The following is a 20,873-nucleotide window of genomic DNA, read 5'->3' as shown; positions in this document are numbered from 1 at the left end:
AGATTCTGGCCAGTGCTGAAGGCGATAAGCTTCTGGGAAAGAAATCAATACCTGAAACCAAAGAGGATCATTGCATTACAAAAACTGTCCCCCCCCCCCTTTTTTTTGCCACTCAATTTTTAATGAGCAAAATGTTCACAAGTTAGAAATGCTGCCAATGTCTTTTAAGTGAGGTTTGCTGGTGATTAATGGTATATTCCTCTAGAAGCATAGTAAGAAAAAAAAAATGAAAAATCACCAGTTCAAAAGATAAAAACAAGAACTAAGCTGTTCATCAAATACCCTTCTTTAAAGTCTTACAGTTTAAACGTCTGGAAAAGAAAAAACAAAACAAAAAAATCAACCAAGCAAACAAAACCCAGTAAAAACCAAGAAAAACACAAGAAAAAACAAAAAGCAAATCAGGGCATTTTAGGAGTGCATCAGGAGAATTTAAGAGTGTGTACATATCCTACCAAATCTAGTTTCTTGCTCTACATCTTTAAGAAGTTACAAGACCCTAATTCAAGATCTTTGCTTATATTTCCTAATTAACACACATACTTTGGCAGCTTTATAAATTGGCTTCCCTTCAGCAAAATATTAACCATATGCCCAAAACTAAGGACATTTTATAGCTTCTCGAAGTCAACTGGAAATAGAAACATGCATATATGTTAAAAATGAAACATATGTTCTAGTGATATGTCCAAACAGAGCCTTGATGCTAAAAGGTCTTAAATAATTCATGCCTGAAACCATTTTGAAATTCTTTGGTGAGAGGCTGTATATCAAGAAAAATGATGGCTTAATCCTAATTTCAGCCACTAAGACTTCAGAATATACCCTTATTTTTTAAATTAGACGATAGAACCAACACCTTATCACTTGCCTCAGTTCTGCAAAGGGCTAACCTCACACATCTGACCTAAATACCAAGGCCTAGTATTGAAATAAGCACATTATTTTCATACTCTCAGCTGCTGGATAAACGACGTATCTCCTCATTTTGCAGAGCTGCAAAAACTAACGAGCTCACCAGCCCCATCACTCATTTGACAGGCTAACGCACTGCACATCGATCAGCTGGGGTTTCTTTTATTTATTTTTATACTGATACAAATAGATATAGAAAAAATATATTTATATTTTAAATATGGTGGGGTTTATGTAGGTACACATATCTTGCTCTGGTGACTCCTGCCAGCAAATCGGAATTCATGGAGACAGGCATCCACCGGCACCAGTTGCCTGGCACCTGAGGGAGCATCTCCCACTCGGTAAGGAAGAGGCTACCCGGTTACCGGGATGTATTTCCCAGCCCGCCGGTAACCCGCTGCCGCCGCCGCCTACAGATATCTGGGTATATGAAAGATGGATCCCGCTCGCCCCGGAGCGGCCGCCTCGGGCCCGCTACCTGCTTTCTTAAAAACGTCGCGGCTCGGATTTTTTTTTCCGCTCCGGGGATGCCGCCCGCCCCTCGCAGGGTGCCACGACCCCCCCCCTGCGGTTTCACCGACCGGCGGAACCGACGCGCCCCGCTGCACCCGGGGCGGGGAGGGACGCGACGGGGCTCCCCGACGGCGCGGCCCCGGAGAGAGATCTCCACAGGGAAGGCGGGAACGCGGCGGGGAATCGGTACCTGAGGCCGCAGCGGCGGCGGGGGCACCCCCCGGCAGCGCCGCCCGCTGCTGCTGCGGGCGGGCGGCGGTATCGACGGGAGGCGGCCGCCCCATTAGCAGCAGCGCGACCGCCAGCCCTAGCAGCAGGGAGGAGAGGCGCCCGCAGGTCCCCGGCATGGCGGGCAGCCCGAGGGCAGCGGAGGCATATTGCGGGCGAGGACGCGGGCGGCAGGCCGGGACCGGCGGCTCCGGCGGCAGCGGCGGGACTGCGGCGGCGAGGGGCCGCCCCGCCCCCAGCGCGTAACGGGCGAGGCGGGGCCGCGGTGGCGCGGGCCGGGCCGGGGGCAGCGGGCGGCGAGGCGAGGCGAGGGGGCCGAGCCCCCTCGCCTCGCCTCGCCGCCCGCTGCCCCCGGCCCGGCCCGCCATGAGCGGCCCCGAGGCCCTGTGAGGAGGTGCGGGCCGGCGGTTCTACCGAGGAGCCTCGCCGGTACCGGCTGAGGTGTGTCACCCTCCGCCGGCCGCCTGGCTGAGGGGAGGAGAAGGGCGCGGGGCCTACTCGGCCTTCAACCGAGTTACCGAGGGAACGAAACCCTGCTGGCTTGCTTTGGGCCCTCCGAACTGGCAGCGGTTCGAAGATTTGTTGGGGAGGGTGTTAAAAGTGCATTTGGCAGCGGGGCGGGCACTTAGCGTTGCCTTGTGTCAACTCGAAAGTTGCAAGCAGTCCTTGTGGCAGTCATCCTTGCTCTCAGGAGGATCTCCTAAAGCTCTGATTCTACGCACAGGCATGTCTTTGCCTTATTTACGCGTTTATTCACAGTCCCGATATCAGACATCACGCGTTCTTTAGAATGAACGATGCACATCAACGCAGGTAAAAGAGGAAGGCATGTATAGACCCACCAGCATCGTGGAAAAACTACTTAAATTGCTCAATAACAAACCAAACTCACCCACAGCATATGCAGCCATCTCCGGGGTTGCGAGCTGAACACATACCGGGACCGCTTCATACCGAATTTCACAGTAGAGTTGATGAGTGTGCCCGTGCCATGATTTCAGTGAGGCAAACGTTTACAATAAGGACTTGTAGAACTGGATGATACTACATTTTCAATGTATGTTTGAGCAGTGAATATAAATTTCCTTGAAAAGTATAAAATCCCTTTATTTGCCTTTTAATAAAGATTAGCCAAGTAAAAGTCTTTATTTGTGACATAATGACATATTTGGTCAAATTCTATAGTTTCCAGACCTCAGAAAATTTCTGCCATGCAAGGGAAAAAGGGGAACAGTTACAAAGGAGTATTTTAATATACTGAAATGAGGAACTCCCAGGTTACAGTATATATTTTCAACAGATCTCCTATAAAATCTAACAAAAATAATATTTTTCCTTCCGAGTTAATCTCATTCTATACAGTACACTGTAATAAAGTCACGCCATTAACAATGACTTCAGGGAGATTTGGGATTGGCATAGAAAGTACACGTTACTTTTATCACAGTTGCTGAGGTTGTTGGCCCCTTTTGGGACTGCCAAAGAACAGACTGACTTCACCCACTTGTGCATTATGAACAATCACTGCCAGGAGAGTAATGCTGCGTTAGGAAACGTACCCCCACCTCAGCAGGTATTCTTCAATGCTTTTCTTTAGAATAGTTTCTCTTTTATTCATCATCACCAAAAAAAACCTGTGCCCTGAAAACATTATTTCATTTGACAGGACCTTCAAGTAAGCAAAAGAGCACAAAGCCCAGACAAATCAAACAATCATTTACTTGATGTGGAACTCTCCTCCCGCAGCTCACAAGAAGGAGAGATTCTCCCTCTTGTTTAGAAAAACCTTTGTTCAGTGCCTACCTAACATCCTCTCACTCAGCTTCCTATTTCAACCTCTTGTCTGGGCACTGCAAAGAGAAAGAGGCTGCTGCAGCACAGCCTCTGTTAGAGTTGAATTCATTTTGGAATTCCTGCAAGGTCGCGTGGTCTCACGGTGGAAGAAAGGCATCTACAGAAAGCCAGCTAACGCTCTGAGCAGTTTGCTTCCTTTGGGAACGAATTTGTATGTGGTATTGGCAAAGTGTGGATCACATGTTCATTTCCAAATGTTTGTACTCTTGGGCTTTTAGAAAGATATAAATTAAGTTTATTTGGGGAGGAATAGTTGAACAAACGTGGCAGCTGCAATGTTTTAATGAGATGTTTTAGAGGAGAATGTAAAATTTGTGTAAACGTGAGCTTTTAATATCTAGTATATAATTGTGGATTACAGACATACTATGAAATACTTTCAGATGAATTAAATGCATTTTTAAAAATATGTCTAGGATAAAAAGAAAACCAGAATTCCTGTTAATTAAGAGATGTTTTATTCCAAAATTGTAAATATCAGAATGAACTCAATACTTACATTTTTCAGATTATCCAATCATAACACTTTGAAATTTTATATATAGATATAAAAATACAACCTAACAAAATCAATCAAATTTGAATTAGGTTGAAAAGAACGAGTTGAAAGAAAACCATAGCTTAATAGCTATATATTTGGTACCAGTACAAAATTACCGTGCCACAATATGCACTTTTTTTGCAAGTTTTATAATTTAATAAAAATAAGGTGACTTCAAATGTATATTGCTCTCCTTAAATGTACCTAAGACCTTTGAAAGAAGTTCGTAGTTACTGAAACTATTCCCATTTGTTACAAGTATTTACTACATGACTAAGAAACTCAAAATGCAGCACACTCATTAGTATGTTAATTTTCTGCTTGTGCAAACAATGCTCTACTGATTTAATGCACGAGCAAAACAAAAAAGGCGAAAAAAGTTCTATGACGAAGAAATAAAATGTTACATTTTCAACATATTTGTATCATAGCAAATACAGGTTTCTTTTCTTCATGGACTAGAAAGGGCCACCTAAACCTGTAACAGTTTTTTGAAGATTCCGACGCTACATTAAATCTTCAGTTACTTTGCAAAAGCCAAGGGTCAAGTTTTTCAACCTTAATGCAGCATATTTGGAGAAGGTCATTACATAAAAGGTTAGATTTCCTGTGTAATATAAAAATTCTACACACTGGAAAAAAAATAGACCAAAATACTAAATACCATAATCACATGAAACAGTAGTAGCACTACAGACTCAAACCCATTATTGTATAATCTCTAGTCAAATTTTCCACACTGGGCTTAAAGAATATTGTATTAATTCTCTGTAACTCAAGAGTTAGTAATGGATACACTTTAGAATATACATCATGTTTCACCCAATGTGGGTGATCAAAAAACCTTCAATACCATTCATTTATGACCTCAATTTAACACACTGGTGTTGTTAATATCCTTTAAAATATTGACCACCGCAAGTCAACAAATGCTACATCACTTCTTAGGTGAACAGATGACTTGGCAGTGAACTAGATCAGATCATGTTATATTGCACTTGGGAATTAAGAAGCTTGAGATTCAGTACCAAGGAGTTCAGATCCCACTAAAGTCAACAAGAGTGATTAGAGCTCAGCATATAAACATGATCCAAACTGTGGGATTTGTTTGTGATAGGAGGCCACTGCCAACAGAGAACTAATGGGTTCTTCCCATCTCAGAAAGAGACAAACAAACAAAACCATCTCTTTTGTGCAAGCCTCATCTGTGGTCTGCCACCACGTTTTTACTTTTTGGATTACCATTTTCCTTTCCTAAAATGCTTTTTTCCCCCTCATTAACAGCCAACAGCACTGAACACAAAGGGTCACATTCAAAACCAGTTGTAATGAATGTCAGGTTTTCTGTGACTTCACGAGACTGTGGAACAAGTCTTAGCCTGGACAGAAGACAAAAACTGACTACTTTGAAACCCCTGATTTTCACCAGGGTAATTGCTGCTCTGTGACTATTTGTCAGGGCGTGGGAAAAAATACTACAGCGCCTATGCCAGGGCAAACCCAAATGTTGCAAAAATCCAGGTGCAACATGAATCCTTCAAATCACATGAACATGCTGATTATAGCTGAAATATTTTCAAAATATCTGTGTGAGTTTACCTTGAAGACTAAGCATGGACACAAGTTTAGAAACAACTAAATATTAAAAATCTTTGCTTGGAATAAATGTGTTATAGAGTATATATAATAAAATTTCTTAAAAGTTTCCACATGAGTTATATGAATCAAAGATCAATGTGTAAATCAAAATTTAAAACAGAAAGATGGGACAAATAAGATTATAAACTTGATACTGATATCTGTGAATATTTCCTCTAAGATTCCAACTTACATTGATAAATGTATCCCATATTTGACTTTGCAGTCATGCTTAAACAAAAGCTATCAGCACAATTTGGTAGTTTCTTGAAAGAAATGTAAGCCTATAAATTAGGTTCCTGGCTTCACGTTTTCTAAATATTGATAGTGTGCATTTTCTAAGATAAATCACTTTTTAATATTGATGACGAGATGCTGCAATAACTGCAAACTGGAGTATATACAGAATTTCTTATTTCATTATAAAAGATGTAGCTCTTAAAATAATTTGTCTAAATATTTACGTAGCTGTTGATTTTATATTAATAAAAAGTATATTTCTGAAACAACTCTCAAAAGAGTACTAATTCTCTGTTATTGTACCTTTTTCATGTTTGCAGTATGCAACTTACATCAACTTTGACTCAAGGGCATTAATTTAATTCAAAAATACATTTTTTTTAAGTTTCTTTAAAGCTTTTAACATCATTCTACAATAATACATCAATGCCTGTAAGTCAGTGTGAAATTTATACTGACAAGTACATAGATAGTCTGTAATCTTACTGCTAAATCTAGAATGTGATATCAAATGTTTCCTGCACCCCCATTCAGGAAAACATCCTGCTCAGAATTTTCCTGAAACACGAATGTTACTTTAAACTGAATTTGGGGTGCTCTATCTATGCTCACTAAGTAACCTGTATAGTCCATTTACATATGCTACTGTTTGGGGTTTTTTAACCAAACTGGAAATTAATGGACACGGGAGAAACAACTGTTTGCTTTTATTCTCCAGTAGCGTACAAGAAAACAGAAATCATTTAAATAAGCTTGACTTTATGTAACTTCAATAAATGGAAAAAAATTTCCATAGCTACAGTAGTTGTACCAAAAAAATGTACCTATCTATCCTGAAAATCGGCAAAATTAGAGTTTCCAGTTGCCACAGTAAACTTAAGATGCAGTTAGTACTGACATTAACAATGCTACGGTACCCCTTCCATGTGAGCTGAAGAGATCCTGATCCTGCCTTTTTTTTTTTTTTTTTAATTTTCATCTCCTTATAACGTCTAGACATGCAAGTAGCCTAATAAATTTCAAGTCAACATGGTGTGCACATGTAATGAACGCACACGTGTTAAGAATTAGAGCTATAATCTGTCTGATGGACTCTTAAACTTCTTAACCTACTAAGATTAAGACTGGGTAAAAACAGTCTGCATGCATATCAATAATCAGCTGACAAAATGTGTGAACTAGAAGCCCATGTAAGTAACTGAAACTGCGTTTTATCAAAGTCACAGTTTGAGGCCAGGATCAAAGCCTGACTCCTGATTCTTGACTGTATTACTCGTAACAATACTAGAAGACAAAGAAACCATTGGCCTGAAGACCTTGAAAGTCCACTGAAAGCAGAATTATACCCTCTCATATAAACTAATTAAATCTAAACAAATTGTCTAAAACAAGAACATGTAAATGGATAAATATGCAAACCTGTGTACGATACATGTACTGGCCCCCGCAGACTTTATGCTGTCTCTCTTAATGACTCAAATGCCATCATGGTTCTGTGAATAAGAGTGGACTTAAGGAAAGCCATTTTAAATTTTAAAACTCCTTAAATTTTAAAACTTCTAAAATCTGGTATTTTTAAATCCCAGAAAGGATGCAGAAATGAGAGTTGAATCAAACTGTTCATTTCAGGTAATTCTGGGTTTACTGGACATTGAAGTATTTACGTGGGAGATGCAGCTTTGAACAGGACCCACAAGATACAAAACCAAATCAAACCAGAGTTTCTATCCTTTTAAGAGCTTGTCTACATAGAAATGTCACTGGTATAATTACAGTAGGAGTCTTCCTTTCTGTATGTGTCTGCATACAGGGAGTTTGTAATGTAATTTATTCCCTTTCTGGAATAGGGAATATACAAATCATAAGGCACCTCTGTAATAGTTTAAGTATGTCCACTCAAGATTTGTGCAACACAGCTACATGTGGTTGCAAGCCAACCAACCTCCTAATTTGCAATTACACGTCTACTGAAGTGCATATAGACAATGTTCTTGCATTCTCTCCTACACATAAGAAGCTTCACTTTACCACACCAGTGTTGAGGAAAATAAGCCAACAATGACATAAACCTGTGGCTTTAAACCACTGAACTTTTCATATGTTTAAAAAACAACTGTAAAACAAGATATTTAGTGTCTTTTCTGGTAATGAAATGTATTGAACATAATGAAATGTCTTGTGCAATGAAATGTCTTTTGTGCAATGAAATGTACAATGAATGAAACAATGACTGACTGAAATGGAACAAGCCAAACCAACCTTCTCTTTTCAAACCCTTTTGCATTGCCAGCTATACTCTGCTTCATTCGGCAAGCTCACTGTTCTCTCAGGGCCGGTGGCAAGGCAGGCATGAGTGTGGCTAAAGTACTGATGTAATCTAGATCCATTTGGCTGGCAGATAGTCTAGTATAAACATTCTCTATATTACTGCATCCTGCACTTGGACACGGTCAACCACGGAATGTGAGAATTAACAACAGCTTCCTTGCAGTGCATCAGGTAACGTGTCACAAAGTATTCCCTCCATTGTTTTACCAGAAACTGAAATTCAACCCACGTAATATACAGACTTAGGCTCAAACGCAGTGGAAGTTTGACCTGGGAACATAAAGGCTATGGGTTTTCTCATCAGACATGTCTTTTGGCAGCGACAGTCCAGCATCTTGTCCCTGGCAGTACCTGAACGGATCCATACTGCCAAGACTTCTGTGGAACACCTGGACCCTGCTCCGTGGAAATGCACAGCGGTCTTTGAATCTCACCCTGAATCTTTTTACTAGGTCCCATCGAAAGTACATCATCCCCAGCTTTCTACCGCTCACTTGTTTCTGTAGGCTCAATCCCTACAGTAAGAGACCCAGGACCTGGAGAACAATATTTGTAAAGTCTAGAGAGAAACCACAAGACAGATGACTCAACAGGAAGAGGAACAGGCATGCAGATTAAGTATCAGCTGTGAATGATTCCACTGAAAAATCTTTTTCATATTTTTTGAGCAGGAGGAAAATCATCAGCAGAGTTAATGAGTCAAAGAATATTCTTCAGTTTTGTCAAACAAGCTGTGTTCATTTTTTTGTGCAACTAGCTTTCAAGAGCTAGGAAATGAAATGTAGCGTACTCCAACAAAAATTAATCAAAACTAAACGTGTAATCCAGCAAGTATCTACGGAAGCTGTTTGCTTCAGGAGCAAATGCAGAATCTGCGTAGCAATTCATGTAAAGTTGGTCCGTGAATCAAAAAAGATGAGTCTCCTATATCCCAATAAGCAAAATCATAGCACTACATATTACTTGATTTTTTCACACACAAATCAGTGCAGATGCGTTAGTCACATGTATGAACATAATTAATACAAAAAGGAGAATTTATTTTGTACGTGCTGATCTCTTCTGAGACCAGCAGCTTTGCAGTCATGAGTGTTTCTTTCCTTAAGGAGGAAAGCAATATTTGTAACCAAGATGTCGGCATTTAAAGATTTCAGAACGTGTCACAGATAAAACTCTGTTTAAGCTTCTGATGTGCCTTCCCCATTCTCATGCGGTTGCAGCTGTTCTCTTTCTTGTTCTTCCTGAGGTGGTCTTACACGTTTGAAAAAGCCCATCTGTGATTCAGAGAAGAATAAAGAAATTGCAGTGTGATTTTCACAATGTACATGCATACTTTCCTTCTTGATCAGATCTTAACTGATTAATTATTTGGTTTTTTCCCTCCTACTCTTTTTTTCTTATTTTGGACTGCCAAAGCCAAATAAATACCATCTGAAAAATTAAACTAATTCGTCACAATCACAGACATCCTCTTTTACTTAACTTCTTCTGGACAAAGTGAAAAGTTTTTACAGTTATCCAAAAACTTAACTGATTCAGATGATTAGAGGACAAAGGTATTTCTGGAAGCTGCTGGTACTATTTGAAGTAATACATGACCAGTAAGGAAAAGAAAACAATACAGAAAACCCAAATGCAGTACTTACCCTGTACATAACAAACACTAGAACAGCCAAGAGCAATAATCCTGCTAGGACAGCCAAAATTATAACCCACACTGGCACAGGCATAGGCTGTGGTTGAATGCCCCATGTAATATTTGTAGTAACCTAACAGAAAAACAATATCAGACTTTGCACAGGAGTGACATGCCGAGTTCATTCATGCAGTTTAGGTCTTGTATATCTTTATTCTGTAGTGTTTAAAATAACCCATCATAAAATATCTTTTCTCTCCAATGTGAGTAAGCAGCTGTAGAGTAATAGTGACATAAAAGCTTCACTGATCCAAATTTAATAGAAATGTAAAATTACATAAAAACAGGGGTTTGGAGTTTTTTGTTTGTTTTTCAATCAGTGATACCATAGCTACATGTATTCTGTAATGCTTGATGATTTTCATTAAAACTGTAGGAATCTGGAAATATTTGGGAATTAAGAGAAAAATAATTCAGGGCTTTTCCTTTTTTTCTAAAAAGGCAGTATTTCTTGAAACAAAAATCAACTCTACAAGGCTTAGGAGAGAAAATAACAGTCAATAGAAACCATATTCAAAAAGAAATCAATCACAATCCTTTTCAACGACTTTAAGATCTTTTATGCTATAGAGCCTACCAAAAACTTTCAATTTGGCAGCCCAAATAAATGGCCTATACCTTCCTTTCTGTTTGCACCCTGTCTCCTTTCTCTTTGAAACCCTCTAGGGCACAGATGGTCTTTCTGTTCCACATTCACATTGTACTTCATATAATATAATAAAGCTCCATTATTCAAGCTCTAAGTGCTACTATAGTAGGAGAGAATTTTCAAGTAATACATTTCTCAACAATGGCATTAATCCTAAAAACATCAGGATTATTAATTATTTTTTTCATTTTTAGTTAAGTCTTTAAAGCTACAAATATTGTTAACTCTAGTTTTAGGACAAAAATTTTTGTTTTACCCTCAACTATATGTGTCTAACTGAAATTAAAATATGAATCAGGTATTTGATACAATTACAATTATACCAAGCCACATAAAAAAGCTACTTGACAATCATTGTTTTTATATTAATTTCAAAATATTTCAATGTATGGCAACTCAAGATGGATGTAAATGACTTACTACTGTAGAATTGTGGATATCTTCAAAGGAAAGGTTCTTATAGGGGAACTCTATAACATTGAAAGAAGCGGATGATTTGAGAGAATAGGAGTGATTCTGATTTTCTTTCTGTGTAAGAAAAAACAGAATTAGTACGGCATGTGGACACAAAAATCACTTTTTATGTTTCAGAAGCAGGGACAGAATATTCAGTCACTCACATTCATGAAAGTTTGGGTCCAAAGGCGTGATTTTAAATACAATATTGCACTCTTTCCCCTTTCCAGATGGCCAACTTGACAGACTATCTTTAAACAATCAGCAGTTCCACAGCCCTGCATATAAAAACAGGAATGATATTACAAATACAAAAATATTTGAGAAGTCATTAATGGCGTTACTTTACTCGTATACTTACTTTATTGTCCTCCTTTCCTGGCAAAGCACCATAAACTATTCAAACATATTAAATAACCCACAATATTGAATAATTACTTATGGTATCCCATAACCTTGCATTCAGAAAAATATTATGTAAGCCACTTGGATCCCAAAGGTGAAACAGCTGTCAGTAGCTTTAAGGTATGTACTTCAGCTACGTAAGTAGGAAAAAATGTTGGAGGGTAGGGGGGCGGTTTCTGGTCAATTCACGTTACCATCATCCACATGTTTTTTGATAGGAAAACTCACAGCAATTAACTGCACTTGGCGCCAACAAAACATGCTTTGTTGCATTCAGTGGAAGTCTTTAAATTTAACTGACTTTATCTATAAGCCATACTTAGGACTACAGCAGTTCAACTGGCCTTCCTCAACCACATTTCCATTAAAATCCATCAGATAATATTGATGCCAAACGATCAGTATTTCAAGAACAAAGCAGAGCAAAACAAGGCTTCATTTTATAATTGTGATTTTAGCTGTACTACAGATAAAAGCATTGCAAAGTGTAGGGACATCTGCCCGTGTAAGTACAACTCAGTTCAATTATTATGAATATTGGGTATTAGTCTCTGGGGTGAAATCCTGCTAAGTCATTGGGAAGGTCTGGCAAAAACCAAACCCTCAAAAAACCAAAACTTTAGAACTGCATTTATATATACTGAAAAGCATTTGCAGTTTCTATCTAAAAAAACCCCAAAACTTTTCTCACCATAAAATAAGAATTTAATTCCTATTTTCACTTTCTTTGCTCAACCCTTTTCTTGTCCTCTCCAAAGCCTAAATGTTTCTGGAATCAGGGTTGTACTGCCATAGCCCTGCTGGTCCCCCCTAAACTCCCAAGCCTTTCTCTCAGCTCCCCATGTGTCCTGCCTTGCCCAAAGCAGCAATAGGTTCATGTCTGCAAGTGCAGTTAACAAAAACACTGATACAGAAATATATTTACTTTTTATTACAGATTATTTCTCATCTTTGATGGTTCTCCATGTGTCTGACTGCAGAATATCCACTGATCAGCTAGGAAACACATGTTGTGGAATCAGCTGTAATTTGTAGCAAAGATGATGACTGCAGCACTCACCTGCTTCCTTTCAGTTACCTTATTTTACCAGTCTTCTTCCTATGAAGTACTGATTTTCAATGTCAGAGAATAACACAATATAGAAGAGACTGACATTGCATGAAGTGCCCAACTTGACCTGTGTTTTTAAGGACTTACAACAGCACAAAACTGTAGGCTTATGGCTCACTGGCTGACTACCCCAAGGAAAAGTGATGCACATTGGAAAAAAAAAAAACACAAAACAGCTCCAGAGCATAAGACATTTTTGTCTGTTAATCATTTAAATACAGAACATGGATTTTCTGAAATGATTCTTCATCTCATGAAGCATTCATCTCCATCTTCATTTTTTAAAAAATGAAAATACAATCAACACATTAATGTTGAGAGCTTACCAAAGTATGCACATCTCCTTCGACGGCAGTTACATCCCTTTGACTGATACGATGATCACGATTATCTTCCCTGCTAAGTGTTTCATTCTTATCATCATCTTTAGAAGCCGAAATCTAGGATACAGCAAGAAAGCCCAAATAATAAGTAATTCTTACATTTAGATATTTGTAGACTTGAAAGTCAAAGTCAAGAAAAGATATAACTGATCAGGTTTCTCTCCCTCTGTCCTAGCTGTTCTTCAGAACCTGGCTTTACCTACAGCTGTAATTAAAATGTTACTCCTGCCTTTTCTAGAGGAAATTTGTATTTATATGTTCACTAAAGTTGCTTTCTGATTATCAAAAATACACAAGTATTCTTTGTTGTTCTATACATTGAATATCTTCCCTTAGTCTTTTTATACATATGTTTGCTTCAGTTCTTCTAGAACTAATATATTGATTTTTACTTCTTGTTCTAAACTGTCTTAGAATTCAGCTCTCTGCTCTCAAACTTGCTGGTTTTTGTCTGTGTTTCTTTGTCTAATGCAATGTAGAAAGGAGTTTCTTCTGCTCTGTGCCCTGCAAACTGCACGTTTTGCTGGCAGTGATAGCATACTTTTAAGCCCTACCCTACTAAAACACCCCTGTTGACCTCTGTGGCATTTGGATGAGGGCCTAGATAAATAAGCTAGTAACAGAAAAAATAACACCATTTTCTTCCAAGACAGAAACCCCGTAAAATTTACATAAACAGTCCAGAAGCATCTGGAATGTTTTTGTTCAGTCAATTCCATTGCTTTGGACTTAAAACTCATACAGTACAGTCTTCAAGAAAAAGAAAAAAACCAACAAAAACACCATAACTAAAAGAAACAAGACAAATTTATCTGAGTTGACAATCTTTTTTTTTTTTTTCACCTGCTATATGCATTGACAAATGCTATCAAACAGTGCAGTCTTGTTCCTCAGAAACAGATGAAAACTTAACTCAGTGTTAGATATTTCCAGGGATTTGGGTATTCTGAGTGTGGTTCCAAAACAAACATACTTCACTCCATGCGAACATAAGCAAAGTCTTGCTTACCTTAATTTTCAATGGATTGATTTCCATATCAGAAGTGCAATTCATGGGACCATCAATTTCATACTGAACAATATACAACAGGGTGTAGTTTTTATATTTGTAAGGCCACTGCACAGTCATCATCACCTTGCTGAATGCACTTGGACCATTGTTTCTCAGCTGATTATGAAAATAAAGTTAACATGTAAAAAACCCCATGTCACCTTCTTTGTTAATGTGAATACAGTTGTTTTATATTTGAGCCATAGATGATACTGCTGCTACCTCAACCACTTACGACAATAGCATCGACAACTTTACCTAAAAGTGGTACCTAAACTTCAGTTCCCCCAGCAGACAAAACTTAAAATTACTTCTGTAATTTGATAAAAATTACTTCAAAGAAAAGCTATATAGCATTACATTTTTTTGCCTTGAAGAAATGCAAATTTTTTTTCCTTGAAAAAATGTATTCTTTTTCTAGTCTATTGGATGAATCACAGCCACTGTATGTGTCTCAGCCAAGATATTCTGAGCACAGCTACATAAGTTTCGTTAGATAAATGTTCCCTTAAGTTCTAGAACAACTTTTAACTATTATTCACACAGCACTCTCAGTAAGTCTTATTTAATTAAACAATCTACATTAAAGCTGTGATCATTCTTTTAAGGACATTTTAAATAGTTAAAATGTTTCAAGGCAAAAAATTTTACAATAATGATTCAGAACAGTTGGACTACAGATGAGGATACTAAATAATTTACAGACATAAGTAATTTTCTGAGATCAAGTTACTTCAAATGTTTTAGCCTAGATTTCAAAGGGCTAGAAAATAAAATATATATAATGATGTAAAAAATCATCCTCTTTATGTGGCCACTCCTGCTACACTAATTGCAGGCATTCCATCCCTTCTTGCAGATAACAATTATTGACCCAGCATTAAAAAAACCCACAAATAAATCTTTATTTCCATGAAAGAACAAAATGAAGAAAAAAATTTATAATTTACTCCAGAGAAAGCTACACCAAAAGATTTCATCTATCACAGAACTATGTAATTGAAATTAGCAGTAATTGCATACCTCATAGATATGCTGAACTAGAGGCCCAATATCATCTTCTGTTTCGGGATTCTCCTTTGGCTGCCAGTTTGCAATAGGAAGGAATATGTGATCAGGAGATGACACACTAAACAGCAGAGCAAACAAGTCGTTATTTTATAGTATGAAATGATAGATGTAATTCTCTAGAACATCTAAAAAAAAAATCAACATGCTTAAAATACAATCTCCAGTTTTTCATCCACTGTATATAAAACCATAAAGAACAGATTTTGAGTGGCCTGTATATTAAACGTTCAGTTTTCTTCTCTACACAAAAAGATGAACTTTGTATTTAGAAACATTTTTTTCCTCTCCTAAACTTTGGATTCATCCTACAGTATTTAGTAAACTATTAATAGAGTCAAGATACATACATGTCATCCAAAAATACAGAGTGTGAAATACTTTGATAATGAGAAATATTGATGATGTAGAGAATTATCAGCACAGTCAGAAGAATAATTCAGCATGCACTGAAAACCTCGAAGCTAGCAATAATGCTTTTCAGCTGTGTCATCCCTGCATGTCTCAGATATTAACAAAGTTAGATCACAGCAATCAATATAGTGGAAATTTTAAAGAATTATGAGTTGGGAATTTGAGTTAACTGGCTAAGCAAGAGGACTGTATAACTTCTATGTGTGAAATATAGATTTCTGATAAGCAGAGTAATGGAGGTAAATGGAGTCACTACAATATTAATACTATGCTTAAGACTGAAGAAGGTGAAGGCACTGCAAATTTATCTTCAATAGGACTTTCACTTTTAGAAAATGCATCAAAGGTTTCTGGATAAAAATACAGTCAGTTTGTGGATGAGGAAAGTGACCTGGAGAAATGTGTGCAACTGCAAAAATGAGAGGCTCTTTTTTTCTTCTAAAACCACCTCTAGTAATAGAGGTACAATATTCCATTTTGGAATTAATTTTGTAACTATTTGGAATTATTTAAAATCCGAACGTCCAAAGGGTGGCTAGAGAGAACCGTATTTTCTTTATGATTAAAAATTCCCCAAGGCTTCCTGAAAATTTACACAGACCTGAAAAAAGTTCAATGAATATGAAGATGGATACATACAAAGCTCATTTAAGAAAGATGTTTATCAAAATAGTATCAGTGCTTACCCTCTAATTTCAACAGCTGCTAAAATAGCAAGGTCAGCCTGATAGAATGCTACTGGACTTAGATTGTCATACAGGTTGGAACTGCAGAGAAAATCAAAGTTAATTTCTTACATGAAATAAGCTAAGTATTAAAAACAACCCAACTTTAACATAATTGTATGTAACATCACAACATGATTTTCGAGCCACTGTAGGAAAGCACATTTACTAAAAACCAAGGAGCAGATTCCAGCAAGTTCTCACTAAAACGCATGACAGTCCCACCCCCAGCGCAGTTTGGAGGTCCCTCAGCAGGGAGAAGTCAATAAAGGACACAAATCTAACGCTGCCTCTGTTCCTTAGCTGCCACATATAAAAAACCTCAAATGCCATTGCTGTGGGGTATCATCAACTATACAGCTAGCAGATTGCATCACTGTTCTTGCATTCAGAAGTCCTTCCATAAAAGCCATAAAATGTTACAGAAATGTCCTTTCTCTTCCATCAGAAGAGCACGACTTAACAAATATCACTGACTGATTTTTCTCCCAGTGAAAGCTGGTTAGTGACCGACCACTGTCAGCCCAGGGAAGACGACAGACACCCCAGAGAAGATCCTGCACTTTCTTTAAAAAGAAATGGAGTCACATGCCACTGGCACAGTTTACTAGCTGATGGAGAGGAGAGAAAAAAATTGAACAGCCAGCCACGTGAGATCAAAGAGATATTTAATGCTGCCTAGGCCTTTGATCACTATGGCAAACCACTATATCATTAAAATAGAATGGCAGGTTTAAACTTAACTCTTGTAGATGAAATAAGCATTTGTGGATGAGAATAATTTATTCACTATATTAAAGAAAAATGAAGTCCTTAAATGGAAAAAATATCTTTTGGTCCACCATGGGGAAGAAATAGCAGCTTTATTTGCACTGTCCATTAAGCAACATAAAACTGTATTGGGTAGAGAGATTCCTATTGATCACATCTCAAATTTTAAATAATATCTCCAGTAGGTATAAATTCAAATTTATATATCATATAAATATGAAAGTGCCATGCTCATCTTATAATTGACAGGAACACTACTGTTTTGTTCCATTTCATTTTTAGACTCTTATGCTGGCTACTGTAAAACACTTAAAATGGAACACTGCATGCTGCTTCCGCTCAGACCATCACATGCATTGACTTTTCTGAAAGACTTCTATCTCTCATCCTCAAAATACACAAAATTTGAAATTCTGGCTTTACAACAGAAGGAATTCAAAGTTCAAACATCAGTTTTAAAACAGGGCTAGAAACTCAAAGACACAAGTCATTCTGTGGCACTACACAAGTATCAGGAGATCACAATAGTATGCAGGTGTTTCTTGAAACACTTTAAATAGTTTTGTTCCCCATTATTAGTATTTCACTCGTGGCATGACCTGTCTAAAAGCTGTAAGCAAAAGAAACTCCATTCAAAGAGAAAGCTGTGTTTTCTTACATTTTTTCCTCTATTTTAGAAAATGTAATTAATTAAAAAGATGTTTATCTTTTAAATAATTACAAGGCAAAGACCAAAAATTAGTCCAGACTGAAACTGTGTAGTTTACAGCCTGTTTATTTAGCATGTTCTCTACCAGGTGAGGTACACACTCATAGATCTCCATACCTTCGGATTTGCAAGTCAAACTTCACAGAGGTATCCATTTCAGACTGCTGGTGCACGCTGAAACGCAGGCCAGCCAATAGCTTCAGAAAAAAAATTACTGTGGTTCAGTGGAAGCACAATAAAATATACAATAAAAGCTTCTTAATACTATCATACTACAACAAAATTGCTTGAGGCTCATGGTCATAAGAGAACATACACCGAAAATTGGCAAATAAAACCTGTCCAGTTCATCAGGACTATAAACGTACCGCGCTCTCTGTAGATTTCAGCCAATGCACCACTGCCACAAAATGGAAATGTAAAGTTTACATTATGCTCACCTCCCTTGTTTCAGCCATTTTTACACATAACTGAGCCTCCCTACATGTTTTAAGAAGTACTGTAGCCTAAAGAACAGTGCACACTTTAATGATTCTAAATTCAGTTCCCAAGGTTTGTTCTAAGTCAGTGCATGATAGTTGCTGCAACATCTGTACAGTTCAGCTTGATATACTTTGAAAAGCTTGAGAAATAGCATTTATTGATCCATACAAAGTGTCTCTTGGAGGAAAAGCACCATCAAAGTTCACAATTATGACTGATTTAACTTTTTTTCCACAAAAAACAAGACATTAGGTCATATCATCTTAATATCTGCCAGGACCCACTAATAGGTTTTTTTTAATTCCTCCAATTTCAGCTACATTTGGTGGAAGGGCAAAGGTCTCAACTAGACCAAACTCTTGTCTCAAACTTCACAAAACTAGGCAGAAGAGAGAAGCACTATTAGGTTTCCACTAAGAGAAAGGTGTGTTACTGACTAGCTCTTTATTATGTGCTAAAAAATATGTATCAATCTAAAGACAAACTCACGAGGGACCGAAGTACTTTAATTCCACTGTTTAATGAACTACTCCTCTTGAGTTGCATCATAACACTCATGAACACTTCTTTCAGCCTTTAATTTACCTATAAAGTTGAAACCAATTACCACTGAACTAAACATGTGGGCATCTAAATTGCAGCTAAATTTAATCCTATGTGTAAACATCCTGCCCAAACACTACTGCAATAAAGAAAAATGGACTCCAGTTTGAGCTACTGGACACCTGTTTGACCAAACCTTACCTTAGTTCCTGCTTTCATGGGATTTCCCAGGTCACAAACTACCATGCGAGTTTGATTCTCTGTTTTAAATGCACATGACAGTCTTGCTAAAGCCTGCATTAAACGAGAAAGAAATATTAAGGAATGTCATTCCTTATATCTGGACACCTGTATGAAAGCCTGGAGAAAAGTTCTAGACACACTGTTTTAATTTTAATATAATTGCTCAGTCCTAACACAGTCAAGCACTAAAATTAAATAAAATCTTGATTATGAAAGTCTCCATGGAGACAAATATTTTTGATATGACGTGGAAGCTCTTTCCAAGGTTATAAAAAGATAAATTCAACACACTTATATTGGGTAGCATTGATGATTTTTGTGACCTAAAGCATTTCTTCACATGATTCGTTAAAACCTACATAAAGAAACTTCGACAATCAGGCAAATTCTCCATAGAAAAATAAAGATTGGAAGGCAAAATAACATGAATACTTACTAACTTATTCAAAAAGAGGTTTTAGAGGAGATATCAGATTTTGGATAAAGCCAGATCACAAAGCTCTAGAGTAGCAGAGGCAAAATGGAGAACCAAACCAAGGCATCGTCCAACATATAGGAAGGATATGGTATCAAAGTTAGAATCCTCTGATACAGGGGGAAAATAGTTTCCCCCCTTAACATTCTGCAACTTTACAGACACGTTGACTGATCATAGCTTACAGTCAGTAAAAACAAAGATGAAGCAAATCAGAAAGTATATATTACTTATATATAGGTATAATGGGCTATAAAAGGAAAGTCAGGGAATAAGTTTTAATATTCTGTGTAGTCAGGATAACTGACACCCAAGACTTTCTACATACTTAGGTGGAGGAGACTAGCAATCCCCAACATCGCTTTTTGCCTCACAGGTGCCCAGCTCTTTACCTAGCACATGACATGCTAAATCAAAATTTAAAATAAATTAACAAGGGTACTGTTCAAATAAAGACTTGTAGCAGATAAACTGTGTCGGTCACACAGATGATTCTCCTTTGTTGCTACCAGTAGGCTCTTGAATTGAAGCCATCCAGCCAGCTGTTATATAGCCTTGGGGCTTGGAAGAACCTTATCATTTTTTTGGTGCTTTACTTTCAGATTGAAGCATAAAACCCACCAGTGATAGACCCTCTCCCACAGACTTCCAAAGCAGCACCTGAAATATGACTACACAAAGAAGAAAAATAATTGGAATTTTACCTCGTTGTTACGAACAACACCGATGAAATCTGCTTCGGGTGGAACGATGACAAAGAGTTCTGCTTCGTAGGCTCCTTCCCCTTGATTCTGCGCATTGACAATTAGTGTCAAGGGATTGTCATCACCAATATAGATCTGCTTCTGATCACTACAAAAAACAAGTGTAGAAATGAGCTCTGCATTCAGCTTTCAAAGTGTATTGAACTGGTTGAACTTATAAAAACAAAAGATATTCTGAAATTGCACAGACATTAGAGAAATCTGGAGGCAGTACCCATTCTTCAGGAGTATCAGGAGAACTCTGCACTACGTTTCAAACAAAAACATGTCTATAATTACAAAAATGGAGCAAATATTGCATGCTGTTTTGTAAGAATCTTTTTTATTAAATTTAAAATAAACCACAAAACCACCAACACTTTTTTTAAACAAAGGACAAACAATTATGAGCAGCTAAATCACTGTGTACATTTTGAATTACATGCCTACTTAGCAGAGGCACAACCACCCATTTATAAAAAAACCTGATGAAAGGCTAAGTTACAGAATACAGCTAAGACCTCTGTAATACGTTTGTTTCAGATAAAAAAAATAATATCTTTCTAAACAACGTATTTTCATTTCACCAACTATAAGGAAACCTAACTGTACCTGCACCGATGTTCAATGTTTCTAAAGCATTTGCACAAATTGGTATGCTTGTGAACTGTACTACTTACATGCATGG

The 20,873-nt window shown here is 37.6% G+C and overlaps 2 protein-coding genes across 3 annotated transcripts in view; both read right to left on the bottom strand.

Annotated features, from left to right (window-relative positions):
- Positions 1-1,883, bottom strand: part of FAM171B (family with sequence similarity 171 member B) — a 37,626-nt gene extending 35,743 nt beyond the window's left edge. The window contains exon 1 of the mRNA XM_074910551.1: positions 1,622-1,883. Within this exon, the coding sequence (XP_074766652.1) occupies positions 1,622-1,778 (157 nt within the window). The 5' untranslated portion in view covers positions 1,779-1,883. The remainder of the gene's footprint in view (positions 1-1,621) is intronic.
- Positions 1,884-3,934: 2,051 nt separating this feature from the next.
- The window catches only part of ITGAV (integrin subunit alpha V), a 51,020-nt gene continuing 34,081 nt past the window's right edge, over positions 3,935-20,873 (bottom strand). For both annotated transcript variants that reach the window (XM_074910550.1, XM_074910549.1), the window contains 11 exons: positions 20,147-20,294; positions 18,926-19,018; positions 17,816-17,895; positions 16,180-16,260; positions 15,035-15,140; positions 13,970-14,128; positions 12,904-13,017; positions 11,226-11,339; positions 11,026-11,133; positions 9,907-10,029; positions 3,935-9,534 (listed from right to left, as the gene is read on the bottom strand). In XM_074910550.1, coding sequence (XP_074766651.1) covers positions 9,439-9,534; positions 9,907-10,029; positions 11,026-11,133; positions 11,226-11,339; positions 12,904-13,017; positions 13,970-14,128; positions 15,035-15,140; positions 16,180-16,260; positions 17,816-17,895; positions 18,926-19,018; positions 20,147-20,294 — 1,222 coding nt within the window. In that variant the 3' untranslated portion in view covers positions 3,935-9,438. The remainder of the gene's footprint in view (positions 9,535-9,906; positions 10,030-11,025; positions 11,134-11,225; positions 11,340-12,903; positions 13,018-13,969; positions 14,129-15,034; positions 15,141-16,179; positions 16,261-17,815; positions 17,896-18,925; positions 19,019-20,146; positions 20,295-20,873) is intronic.

This window comes from Athene noctua, chromosome 7 (assembly GCF_965140245.1).
Source record: "Athene noctua chromosome 7, bAthNoc1.hap1.1, whole genome shotgun sequence".
NCBI lineage: Eukaryota > Metazoa > Chordata > Aves > Strigiformes > Strigidae > Athene > Athene noctua.
This window is presented reverse-complemented; position numbering and strand designations above follow the sequence as displayed.